A 13106-nucleotide genomic window follows, 5' to 3' on the forward strand; every position below is an offset into this window, starting at 1 on the left:
TGCAGATTCTCCAATTAAAAGAGCAAAAGGGGTTGCAATAGGTTTGGCAAAGAATATGAGATTTGAGCTGGAGGATAGAAGAACCGACCCAGAGAGGAGGTTTTTATTCTTAAAAGGTAGACTTCAGGGGATTGAGTGTACTTTAGCCAATATATACTGCCCCAATAAAAACTCGGAGAAGTATATGAAGGGTCTGTTGAAAAAATTAATGGAATTTAAAAAAGGGCGCTTGATAGTAGCTGGAGACCTAAACTTTTGTATGGACCCACAAAAGGATAATACCTCTTCCGTGCAAAGAGAGGGGAGTAGGTCTCTGAGGGCTCTGAAAAAAGTGATGCATGAATACCAACTAGTGGATACCTGGAGAATAACGCATATGAAAGACAGAGACTATACCTTCTTCTCTAATGCACATGAGATATACTCGAGATTAGATTACATCTTAATAGACCATCAACTTATAGATCATCTGGTAAAAATTGACATAGAGACAAGGACGTTCTCGGATCATGCTCCGGTCATGATGAAGTTGGGATGGGGAAGAAAGTGGACTGGAGGATTAGGGTGGAGGTTAAATGAGGTTCTTCTTCTGGATGAGGATGTAGTTCAGAAAATCGAGAAAGAGATTAAGGTATACTTTAAGGAGAACGAAACAGAGGAAGTATCGATAGCTACAGTCTGGGAAAGTCACAAGGTATTCATAAGAGGAATCTTGATTGCGGCAGGAGCAAGGAAGAAAAAGGAAAGAAGAGAGAGGGTCAGTGGGCTCTTAAAAGAAATATTGGACTTGGAGCAGATCCATAAGAAGAAAATAACAAAAGATACGAGACAGAAGTTAATGGATAAAAAAGATGAGCTAGAGAGGTTGATGGATGAGGAGAAGAGAAGAGTATACAACAGGGTTTTGAACGAGAGATATAGATGGGGAGACAGACCAGGAAGATATCTAATGAGAGCTTTGAATAAAAAGAAAAATAGGAATTATATAGAAAAGATAAAAAGTTCAAAGGGGGAGTTGGTCCACTCAAATAAAGAGATTATTAAAGTGTTTACGGAGTATTACAAAAAGTTATATAATATTAGCCCCCAAGGCCCTCTAAAAGAAGCCCAAGAGGGAATTAACGAAAAAAAGATGACATACTTAAAAAATGCGGGATTACCAAAACTAAGTGAAGCACAGTTGAACTCCCTAGACGTAGAAATTTCCCAGGAAGAAATTAAAATAGCATTAAGAAGCACAGGAGGGGGAAAAAGTCCAGGTCCGGATGGCTATACAGTTAAGTACTATAAGAAATTTAGTGAAGTACTGTTACCCAAGCTGGAGAAATATATGAATGCTCTGGGAGGTGGGATGGAAGTGAGGAGAGAATCCCTACAGGCACATGTAGTACTTATTCACAAGGAGGGAAAAGACCCATCTCAGTGCTCCAGCTATAGACCTATCTCATTATTGAACACAGACACTAAACTGTATGCAAAGGTGTTAGCAAACAGGTTGAGAGATCTGATGCCTGAATGGATCCATGGAGACCAGGTGGGCTTTGTACCGGGGAGAGAAGGTAGAGATAACGGCTTGAGAACCCTGATGCTTATTCAGAAAAGTAGAAGAGGGAAAGCCCCGGTGGTGCTCTTGTCAATTGATGCGGAGAAGGCATTTGATAGAGTGGACTGGGGCTTTATGATGGACAACTTAAAAGTGCTGGGGATAGGTGATAGAATGCGAGAGTGGATGAGTAAATTATATAGGGAGCCTACTGCAATCATCACGGTAAATGGGGAGAGATCAGAACCCATTGGAATGTCTAATGGTACAAGACAGGGCTGTCCTCTGTCCCCTCTGCTATATGTATTGTCACTTGAACCTCTGTTGTCAATAATAAGAAATAGTGGATCGGTAAAGGGTATTCAGATAGAATCCATAGAACATAGAGTAGCGGCCTTTGCGGACGACTTATTGTTCTACGTGGGGAATCCCCGAATAACTCTCCCAAATATAATGAAGATTCTGAAGGAGTATGGTGAACTATCAAATTTAAAAATTAATCCAACGAAAACAGAGATCCTGAATATTAATATATCAAAGAATGAAAAAGAAAAACTACAAAAAGAATTCCCCTTTATATGGAGAGAAAAAGAGATAAAATACCTAGGAATAAAACTCACTGCCTCATCTAAGCATTTGTATAGATTAAACTATATCTCTTTGATAAATGAGATCAGGGAAGATTTAAAAAGACTAGAAGGAGGAAATCCATCCTGGATAGGACGTATAAACTTAGTCAAAATGGTAATGATGCCTAAAATACTGTATAGATTTCAAATGGTACCAATTAAAATTCCAGAAGCCTTCTTTAAGATAATGAAAAAAGAGTTAACAAGATACATATGGAAGAATAAAAAACCTAGAATAGCATATGAAACATTGAGTAGGACTAAAGAGAAAGGGGGATTGGGTCTACCAGATGTCAAGAGATACTATAAAGCAGTGGTTTTAGCAAGAATATATGACTGGACATTTAACCATAAGGGGAAAAGTTGGGTAACAATTGAAAATGATCTTAGTGGCATTAGATTGAGTCAGATGATATGGGTTCCACCACAGTTCAGGAGAACTAAAGAAAGCACAAGTATCTACACTTTAAATGTTTTTAGGGTATGGGACAATTTACATAAAAATATGAAATGGGAATTTAATTCAATATTAATGCCTCTCACAAATACTGAGTACTTTCCCCCGGGAAAGAATAAGATATCAGGGAGATGGTTTAGAAAGGAGGATACCCAACTGAGAGATGTTTTGGTGGAGGGGGAATTGAGATCACTTAAAGAGTTAATAGAGAAGAAGGGAGACATTTTTATTAGAATAGATGAGTGGAAATATCATCAATTGAAAAGTTTTATTGGAAATCTACCGAAACCCTTGAGAATAAAACAGGAGTGGAATATGTTTGAAAGGTTGTTAGAGACACGAAGGGATGGGAAGCACGGTATTTCAAAAGTGTATAGAATACTCACAGAATTAGACACAAACACAAAGTTAATTTTTATGACAAAATGGGAAAGAGATATGGGAGTTGGGTTTGATGAAGATAGACAGAGAAAGATGTTTAGATTGATACACGATAATGTTAGCATGAGAGAGGTTGAGGTTAATTATAAGTGTGTGACACGATGGCACATCACACCGAGTGTAGAGCACAAGATGAAAGGGGAAAATTCAAATATGTGCTGGAGAGGATGTGGAGAGATAGGCACGGTGTTTCACATATGGTGGGAATGTCCGAAAATCCAGGCTTTTTGGAAGACAATAGTCAAGTTGATTGAAGAAATAACTGAAATTGACATAGGGTTAGACCCAACGACGTGCCTCCTACACAATGTGGAGACATCTGTAAATAAATATAAAGATTCAGGTATTTGGTACTTCTTGAATACGGCGAAAGGGTTGATACCCAAGTTTTGGCGGAAAGCTGAGGTACCGAAGGAGGTAGACTGGATTAACAGAGTAAACCAGATAGGTAGAATGGAAAGATCATATCATATGCAGGAAGATAGGATGAGAGTCTATTTCAGGAGATGGGAAAAGTGGGAAAGAGCAGGATTGAAAGAGAAATATAGGAAAATATGAACTAGGATGTTAACAAAAAATTAATAAGCCTCAAGAGATTAGAATGGGCTAGAGTCTGCAGAGGGGGAGGAGGGGGGAAGAGGGGCGGGAAGGGGGGGTAGTGGGACGGGAAAGAAAAGAGTTTTTAGTAAGGGAAAGGTAGAAATGTTATAAATGTCTATTTGTATGAGATTTACTTCCCTTTTTGGGTTTTTGTATTAACATGAAAAATTTAATAAATATTTAAATTAAAAAAAAAAAAAAAAAAAAAAAAAGAAGCACCTGAGAATGATCTAAAAATATCTCAACCTGATCTGACAATTTAAATGCAATTGAAGTGTTTACTATATTTGCCCATCTGCAGAAGCCTATACACATCTTTATAACAAAATAGTTCACATATGTGATTTTCAGATGCTTTAATGATGTGTGTTTTGCACAAAGTAATACACTAAATTCACACACTATAGGAAATGAATCAGCATCCCTATTTCATTTATTATTCTTCATGATAATGATGTTTTTTCCATCGTTAAACCTATCTAGTCCAGCAATCTAATAATAAGTCTTCATACCCCTTGGCATGATCCATCCTTACCGAAAATGGTGTGTATATCTTCTGTTCCTGGAGCTGGTTATGAGAGTTCACCCATCTCATCTGTGGCATTTCTATGATTGACAAATGGGGGAAAAATATTTACTTAAGGTTTATCTATATTGAAGGCCAGACAAGGGATTGCGTCTCTGTAAACAGAGCTTTAATATCAAGTGTTTGAACAAAAGAGAGAGGTATTTCTCACTCCATTCTGTCGCTGGAGATGTCCCAGTTAACATTAACACAAATTTTTTCTTTATTGATTCCGATTTGAAATAAGCTTTTGGATTTGTGATGCAGCAATCAGCAGGAAGCTTACAAGGTTTTTTTTGGTTTTAAAAAGTTTGTTACAAGATCATTTAAATTCAACCTTTATTTAAAAAAATGTAGACATATTATAGTGTTGTTGGAGATTAACAACCTATGATAAAACTATTACTCTTAGTGCCAGAAGAGCACAGTGTGGCTTTTCTGCCTTTAATCAGCAGATAAAAATCCCCACAAAAATTTGGATTTTCCTGGCACATCATGAGACAAAAATTTAAATAATAGAAAATGTTATTACAATATCACCATAAAACATACAAGTAAATTCATAAAAATGAACACCTAAATGGTGTCATGTATGATTGTGTAGTATAAAACAATATCCCAAAGGATTAGGACACAATGCCCTACAGTTAGGTTCATATATATTTGGAGACTGGCACAATTTTCATACTTTTAGCTCTGTATGCCACCAAAATAAATTAAAATGAAGCAACTCAAATTAATTTGAAGTGCAGACTTTCAGCTTTAATTCAAGGGTTTGAACATAAATATCAAGTACAAATTTTCGGAACTGCAACCATTTGCACCGTCCAATCAACTTTGCTGTATTTGATAAATCGGGGCTGATGGTATATCTCTAAACACTGCAGAATTAATTCGGCTGCTTCTGTCGCATCATCAATAAACACCAATGACCCAGTGCCACTGGAAGCCATGCATGCCCATGCCAATACACTGCCTCCACCATGTTTTACAGATGACGTTGTGTGCTTTGGATCATGAGCTGTTCCAAGTCTTCTCCACACTTTCTTCTTCCTGTGATTCTGGTACAGATTCATCTTCCAGTTTCATTTGTCCAAAGAATGCTTTTCCAGAACTGGTCTGGCTTTTTTAGATGTTTTCTATTCTTCAGGCCTATGAATGGTTTGCACCTTGTGGTGAACTCTCTGTAATTGCTCTCCTGAAGTCTTCTCTGGATTGTAGACTTTGCCAATGATACGCCCACCTCCTGGAGAGTGTCCTTCACTTGTCTGGATGTTGTGAATGGGTTTTTCTTTACCATAGAGAGGATCCTGCAATCATCCACCACTGTTGTCTTCCATGGATGTCCATGCCTTTTTATGTTACTGAGCTCACCAGTGCATTCTTCTTTCCTCAGAATATACCAAACTGTTGATTTGGCCACTCCTAATGTAGCTGCTATCTCTCTGATGGATTTGTTTCATTTTTAAAGCCTTACAATGGCCTGTTTCACTTGCATGGACAGCTCCTTTGAAAGCATGATGTAGGTTCACAGCAATAGATTCCAAATGCAAATACCACACTTAGAATGAACTCCAGACCTTTTACCTGTTTAATTGATTAAGAAATAATGAAGGAGTTGCCCACACCTGGCCATGAAACAGCTATTAATTCAATTGTCCAGTTACTTTTGGTCCCTTGAAAAAGGGGGGGTGGCTACTCTTAAGAGATGTAATTCCTAAACCCTTCCTCCAATTTGGATGTACATACCCTCAAATTAAACCTGAGAGTGTGCACTTTCAGCCCAGAACCATTATATAACTATAGCTTGAATATGTTTTGGTGAATACCTGAAAAAAACTAAAATTGTGCCTGTGTCCAAATATATATGGACCTAACTGTATATATGATTGCAGGATCCTCTCTATGGTACACCCAACCAAGGTGAAATTTAGTAAATAGGTCCCAAGCCACAGGTCAATGCATTTTCACAGAGAATGTAGCTTCTTCAGGCACTTCCTGTTATAGGTTGGCAACACGCTGGAGAAGGGTTAGAACACCTGTCAAAATCAATATGAAGCTAAGATTAAAAAAAAAAACAGGGACCTCAAAAAAACTGAAGGAAAGTACAAAACTAATTTTACAAAGTATTATTTTACTGAATGTGTAATCGATGCTTGGAATAGATTTCTAGCAGAGGTAGTGAGTCAGACAATGGTAAGCTGATTCAAACACACTTGGAACAAGCATATATCTATACGCAGAAAAAAAAATATATGTATTTATTATTATTATTATTATACAAGATTTATTTAGCGCCAACAGTTTGCTCAGCACTTTACAATATAACGGGAGACAATACAGTAACAATACAGTTCAATATAAGAGGGTTAGGAGGGCCATGCTCCTTTGAGCTTAAAATCTAAGAGGGAGGGACTAGTGGTACAAAACGTAATAACTGTGGGGGATGGACTGGTTGGAGGAATAGAAGATTCCGTTATTATCTTAGGGCAGGATAGGCTTCCCTGAAGAGATAGGTTTTCAGAGATCACCTAAAAGTGAGCAGAGTAGGTGATAGCCTGATAAATTGGGGTAGAGAGTTTCAGAGGATGGGGGAAGCTCTGAAGAAGTCCTGGAGATGAGCATGGGAGGAGGAGACAAGGGAGCTAGAGAGCAGGAGGTCGTGCGAGGAGCAGAGAGTACGGTTTGGGTGATATTTAAAAATAAAGTGGCAGACTTGATGGACCAGTTGGTTCTTTATTTCTGCCCTCACTGTTTCCATGTTTAAAAGTGAAAAATAAGGGAAACCAAAATGTTTGAGTTGTCCTCAAAAAATAAGGTGAGAGTTAAGTCTCTAATAGGTACATCTGTTTGGGTGACAATTGCCTAAGAGGGGAATTCCCCTCCCCTTGGAGAGATTTCCTTACATTCTGTTACATCTTCAGGACAAGGAAGTGCGGGGAAGTCCACTCAATGGGACACAAACAGCCAAAAATAAACTAAACTAACGCTTCCCTACAAAACTAAAGAACATTTTTTGGATATGCATATTCTTTAAAATACTACCTTAAAATAGCACACGCAGTACTGATATATGTAATGTAAAGTAATCATTTGTAGGAAACAGGCAATGTGATATTTCTAAACAGATGATGAAAACAATGCATGCTATTGGATCAAAAGTAGTAAACGTTTCTGTGGGTTGACCTCTTAGGGTTCTCACACTTAAATGCTGGATACAAAAGCACCTATAGTAAAATTAAATTTCTATTTTACAAATTATTCCATACTAAGAGTTCTTCCAGGTGAGGGAGTCTTTTAGGAAAACAGAACAGATACATGTAACACATAGCATCTACAATAACCAGAAACACTTGCAAAAACTGCTTGCATCTCCATTATAAACATACAAAGAGACTAAATCTACACAGAATCCATTATTGAAGATGAAACTATATCAAAACTGTAACACATCCTATTCATCTGCCACCATAATTGTTCGTTTAGCATTTTGAAAAGGTGAATATTTAATGATATCCTCTTCTTTCCAAATATTATATTACTTGACAAAATTGCCTACAGAGATATGCAAATCTGGTCGTCCCAAGTAAATGTTTCATAAAATCAATGACTGTTTAAATTGTGGGACTAAATTGTTTGTATATAAATATTACCTTTTATATTCCATTTGAGTTTTATGTAGATGAACACATTACTTTAATGACCTGTATTTGCAGAGTGAGAGAAGAAGATTCTCTAGAAATTCTCAGCAGCCAGATGGCTGCCTCTTCTAGCATGAGATTAAAAGATGTTTCTAATTCACAGCTCTGCTTCTCAGGCAAATTAATATAGCCAGCTAAATTGCTTGTGTTTTGGAATAAAATTTAAAGGGACCCTTTATTGTGTAAAATGCTCAGTGTCACAGGTTTCTTAAGCAGATTGCAGCTCAGGTACCAGGCGCCTGTTTCAAACATTTGTTAATTAATGGGAAGGACTCCGTGGTAATTGACTGCTTCGGGAAAAGGAAAATATAATGACTCCTGATTAATCATGAAAAGAGATTCATTGCGGAGAGGGAGAACAATAATTGCCCTAACGATCAGGAAATGCTAATTAATGAAAAGGACAATGATGTTAGAAATTAGCTGCAAAATGTTCATTTTCAGACTGTGATTATGTATTCCTGTGTTAAAGTAAATATTGCTCTGTTTCCCCCTGATGTAGGTAACCAACAATATGGACAGAGCCAATGTCACATTGACAGATGTGTAAGATTGAAGTACAGTACAGGGCTGTGGACCGTTCACAGCTGGCAACATTAAAAGTTTGAAGTGACTCGGCTACAACCAATTTATTAATCCAAAACCTAATTCCAACACTGTCACCTTATCCTAACTTTACCCTCTGCCAAATGTCTAACACTATTACCCCATCCTAACTGCACCTCAACCTAACTTCACATTGAACCCTAAAACTAATCATCACATTGTCACCCTAATCTAACTTTACCCCAGTGTGATTTTAGTTTTTTTTCACCTGATTCTAATTTAACCCTCTGCTTTAAGAATAATTCTAACAGTTTTCATCCTATCCTAACTTTACCCCCATACACACACACACCTAACTTTACACTGTGCTTAAGCCCCTGTCCTAATCCTAACTCTAACATTGCTACCTCTTCCTAACATTACCTTCTTCCTTAAATCTAACACTGTCATCTCAACCTAACTTTACCCCCTGCCCTAAGTCTATCCTAACATAATCCCCAACTCTACACCTAACACTGTAATTTATGCTAACACTTTCACCACATCTTAACTAAACCCTCTGCTTTCAAAATAAACCTAACATTGTTACCACACCCTAACTAACCCTTTGCCCAACCCTCATCTTAACAATATCACCTCACCATAATTTTACCCTCTTCCCTTCACTGGGAAAATGGACACCGCTCAACCGACCCGAGGAGTGAGATGTATGGCATGGCCTTAGCCACCATTACGGCCATGCCGTCTGACGCGTTTCACCACACTCTCTGGGGCTTGATAACAGAGGTCCTTCACTCTTTCCTTCACTAATCCTAAAACTGTGACTTTATTGTAAGTTTGCCGTCTGCCCTGCTCTGAATAGATTCAGGCAAGGATATACCCATCAAAAAGAATATAAATCATCTTATACATACCCAAGCATGTGCCCATTTTTCATATGCAACAGAAGTTGCCAGTCTAAGAAATATTTCATGATCTATAAAGAATCACAAACTGTGATTATTTTAGCAGGATAGTCATAATTCTTGGGTTCCCAAAGAACAGCAAGATTTAAAGGAGAAGTAGGGTCAAAGGTCTTTTAGCCTTACATTTCCTGTGGATCGCAGAAGTGCACTTCTTTCTGCACCCTGATCCATTTTCATCTGACATCATTGAGCTCATCCAGGCTTTGAAGAGATCCCAACTTTAAAAGTTAGGATCCACCCAGATGCCTGAACTTCGAGCCTCTGAGAGTCTGAGCGAGCCACTCCTGTCCCCTCCACAGCCCAGTGCTCCAGCTAGCACTGGAGGGACAGACCAGAGGGATGGTGACTGATAGTCCCTAGCTCTCTGCTCAGTGAAGACTGAGAACTGAGCAAACAGCAGTCTTTGATTGCTCAGTTGTCAGTCTTAGAGGGAGCTGGGAACAGATGCATTGGACTGATGCTGCATGCACCTAAGTGAGTATATACAGTATGTTTGGGTTTTTTACATCCTGAACTTCTCTAAAGTTTGTTTTAGTCTGATAACAGTTTAGGAAGTCTTAACAAAGCTAAATACTATTTTTAAGCCTTCCTAGCCTTTCAGATCACCACCAAAAACACCCTGAATGTTTGTTTCCCTCTTCAGACCAATGTTGTTTCCTCAGATTTACCCTGGGAATATTTGTGTTCACCTGCATCCCAGTAACTCTTTATTGCTATAAAATCTAATTATCTTAGTATTGAGGTAACATTGTTTGGCACAAAGCTGAATATGTATTAACTGTCTGCTGGGCTTCAACTTAATTCATTTCTGATTAGACTAAATTGTGCAGTATTTCTCAACCAGGGCTCTTCCTGAGGTTACTAGGGGTTCCTTGGACAGTGAGCAATAGTGGTTTGACCCACCTACACTGATCACGTTGTCAATGAGTAATAATGTTAGAAGACACCATAATTTTTACTCTGTCTTTTTTTCTGCAGTTATCATTAATTTAGAGCATATTGGTGAAAATAATATTGTAGAAGGTTGGTAACAAAGTTATCTGTCCTGAGTGTTAAATTTGCTAGGTACACAACATTATTTTTATCCTTTCTTCAAAATGTTCTATAACTTATAGATGTACCATGAGTTGTTAGTATAATCTTTTCTTGACAGGGGTTCCCCAAGAAGCAGAAATTTATTTCAAAGGTTCATCGGTGGTAAAAACATTAAAAAAGAGACTAATAAGCCTAACCATGAAAGCAAGAAGATACTGCCTTTGTGTCTGTCTAGTTAGGCTGACCCATGGGCGGACTGACAACTTATGGGGCCCCCAGACAGTAGGGGATCATAGGGCCCCTGTGTCGTCACCCACACTCAAACCACTCCCAAAAAAGCCTATGAGAGGTATCAGGGGCATCTCATGGGGCCCCCTACTGACCCCGGGCCCTTGGGCAGTGCCCGCATGTCTGAATGTTCAGTCCACCCCTGGGATGACCATACATGGAGTGAAATTCACCCGGTTCAGCAGGGACGAGCTGAAGTTTGATTCGTGTATGGGCAGGCTGGTTGTACACAAGCTGATCTATCAATTGAATTGTATATAACCAGCCTGAATTGTATATAACTCAGATGAAATCTGGCAAACATACAGCCAAGAATAAGAATGGCAAGAATAAGGGCCATAATAGGGGAGGATGAGGGCGTAGGCCATGAAGAGCACAAGGGAAAGGAAACCATCTGAGCGCAGAGACATGGACAGTCAGGAGTCCACCATGAGGAAGGAGTGAAGGAGGCCATCACAGATCATATTTTGGGCATATGTTTGCCAGATTTCTGGTGAGTGCATAAGGGTGAAGGTCCCCCAGAATAGGTGTCACCACTGGATTGTTGCCACTGATTTTCATGTCTAACAGTCAAAGGACTTTATTATTTATCAGTCACTTTGCACTATTCATTCTTTGATGCTCATTGATGTATGTTACTACTACCATTGTATACCTCACAGTTCATAACGTTATTACATGATTCACTTGTATTTTGTGATTGCTTATTGCTATATACAATTTACATGTAGCATTTTTAGTGCTGCACCTTACATATACCCAGTGAAGTGACTGGCCTCAGATTAAATCCTCCTATAATTTGTAGCTCAAAGTGCCGAACCTATACAGCATGTCTGAGCTTACTGAAAGCAGGGGGAGGGGGCTGAAGTTACTTCTGCAGAGCTCAGCGAGAGCTGATTGGAGGGAAGGGACAACCCCCTTCATACAGCACACATGGTACAGAGCTGAGGCTGTCAATCGCAGGCTGTATACTGGAGCTCCCTCCCTTGTCACCTTTTTTCTGCTGGTGTCAGAAAAACTTGTCAGAAGTTATTCACGCAGACAGCAGAAGAATGAGGCAGCAGAAAGAAATGGCATTTAATGCTCTAGATTAAGACAACTACACACTATAGAGCAGGGGTGTCCAAACTTTTTTCAAAGAGGGCCAGATTGGATGAAGTGAACATGATGGAGGGCCAAACATTTTTCCAAACATTCTTTGAACCATTACAATTAAATGCAAATAAATTATTTTATGCCAAGTTAATTGCAAACAACATACTTTTTATTTCATAACATTAAGATCAACTGACAGCTGAGTTTTCACAATGTATTGAAAATAAATTTAAAAAAAACTTACCTGCACTAATGTGAAGGGTGAAAAAGGTAGCTGGAGCTGAAGTCTCTGCTCGGCAGCCGGGAGGGGAAGAGAAACACACTTCACGCTGGAAGCCCGGCCCTGACGTCACCGCCCTCTGTCGCTCCCAGCGCGGCGCAGTCACGCATGCGCACTGCTCTCAAGCAGAAGACTGTCTGCCATAGAAGGGAGGGCCGTGGGAGGGCCACATTACACAGAGCAGGGAGGGCTGTTGGAGGGCAGTATTAAACCGACCCCCGGGCCGTAAATGGCCCGCGGGCCGGACTTTGGACATGCCTGCTATAGAGAGATATGCTTTGTTCATATTTTGCATCTAAGCTTTACTAATGTTTTATATATTTTTAACAAGAAAGAGAACCTGTTGTGAGTGTAAGTGCTGTGCTTGTTCCCCTTCAGAACCTGAGTCATGGAACACACATGCAACCTGCAATGTGTCTGGGCACCCAATATGTAACTCCGTATTTGTTGTTGTTTCACACATTAGTGAATAAAGGTTGCCAATGATAGAAAGCCACAAAAAAAGTCATAAGCAAGTCAGCAATGGCAGCTTCTATATTCCTATCGTTCCTTTAAAAGAAGGTCATAAATGTTTACTCCTTCTAAAGTCACAGAGAACTACAGATTGATTACCTCCTGAGCAGCTGATTCATTATCCCTTGTACTGAATGTTGCAATTTGTATTCCCCTCACCAGAGTAATGTTTAATCTCTTTTGTACAGATGGAATATCCTTGGGCTACAAGGCGCTCTCCTCAGTCACTTCATCGAGCCCATCTACATGTACAGCATTGTTGTCGGCAGCCTGCATCATACAGGCCACCTTTACAGGGTCATGAGCCACAGAATAGAAGATATTGGTAATCTGCCAGACCCATATCGGCATAATCATCCAATGCTCAGCGGTAAGCAGTCACCTTTCTTGCAGGCAAATTATCCTGCTCCCTTCAGGTCTTTTAAAGTATTAAAAGTTTTAAAAACTG

At 39.2% G+C, this 13106-nt stretch overlaps 1 protein-coding gene across 1 annotated transcript in view; it reads left to right on the forward strand.

Annotated features, from left to right (window-relative positions):
• Positions 1-13106, forward strand: part of ADARB2 (adenosine deaminase RNA specific B2 (inactive)) — a 748635-nt gene that overhangs the window by 679932 nt on the left and 55597 nt on the right. The window contains exon 9 of the mRNA XM_089668727.1: positions 12847-13028. Coding sequence (XP_089524853.1) covers positions 12847-13028 — 182 coding nt within the window. The remainder of the gene's footprint in view (positions 1-12846; positions 13029-13106) is intronic.

The sequence above is a fragment of the Staurois parvus genome, unplaced genomic scaffold (assembly GCF_062004578.1).
Source record: "Staurois parvus isolate SC_StPar_1 unplaced genomic scaffold, SC_StPar_1.0 ptg000061l, whole genome shotgun sequence".
Classification (NCBI taxonomy): Eukaryota; Metazoa; Chordata; class Amphibia; order Anura; family Ranidae; genus Staurois; species Staurois parvus.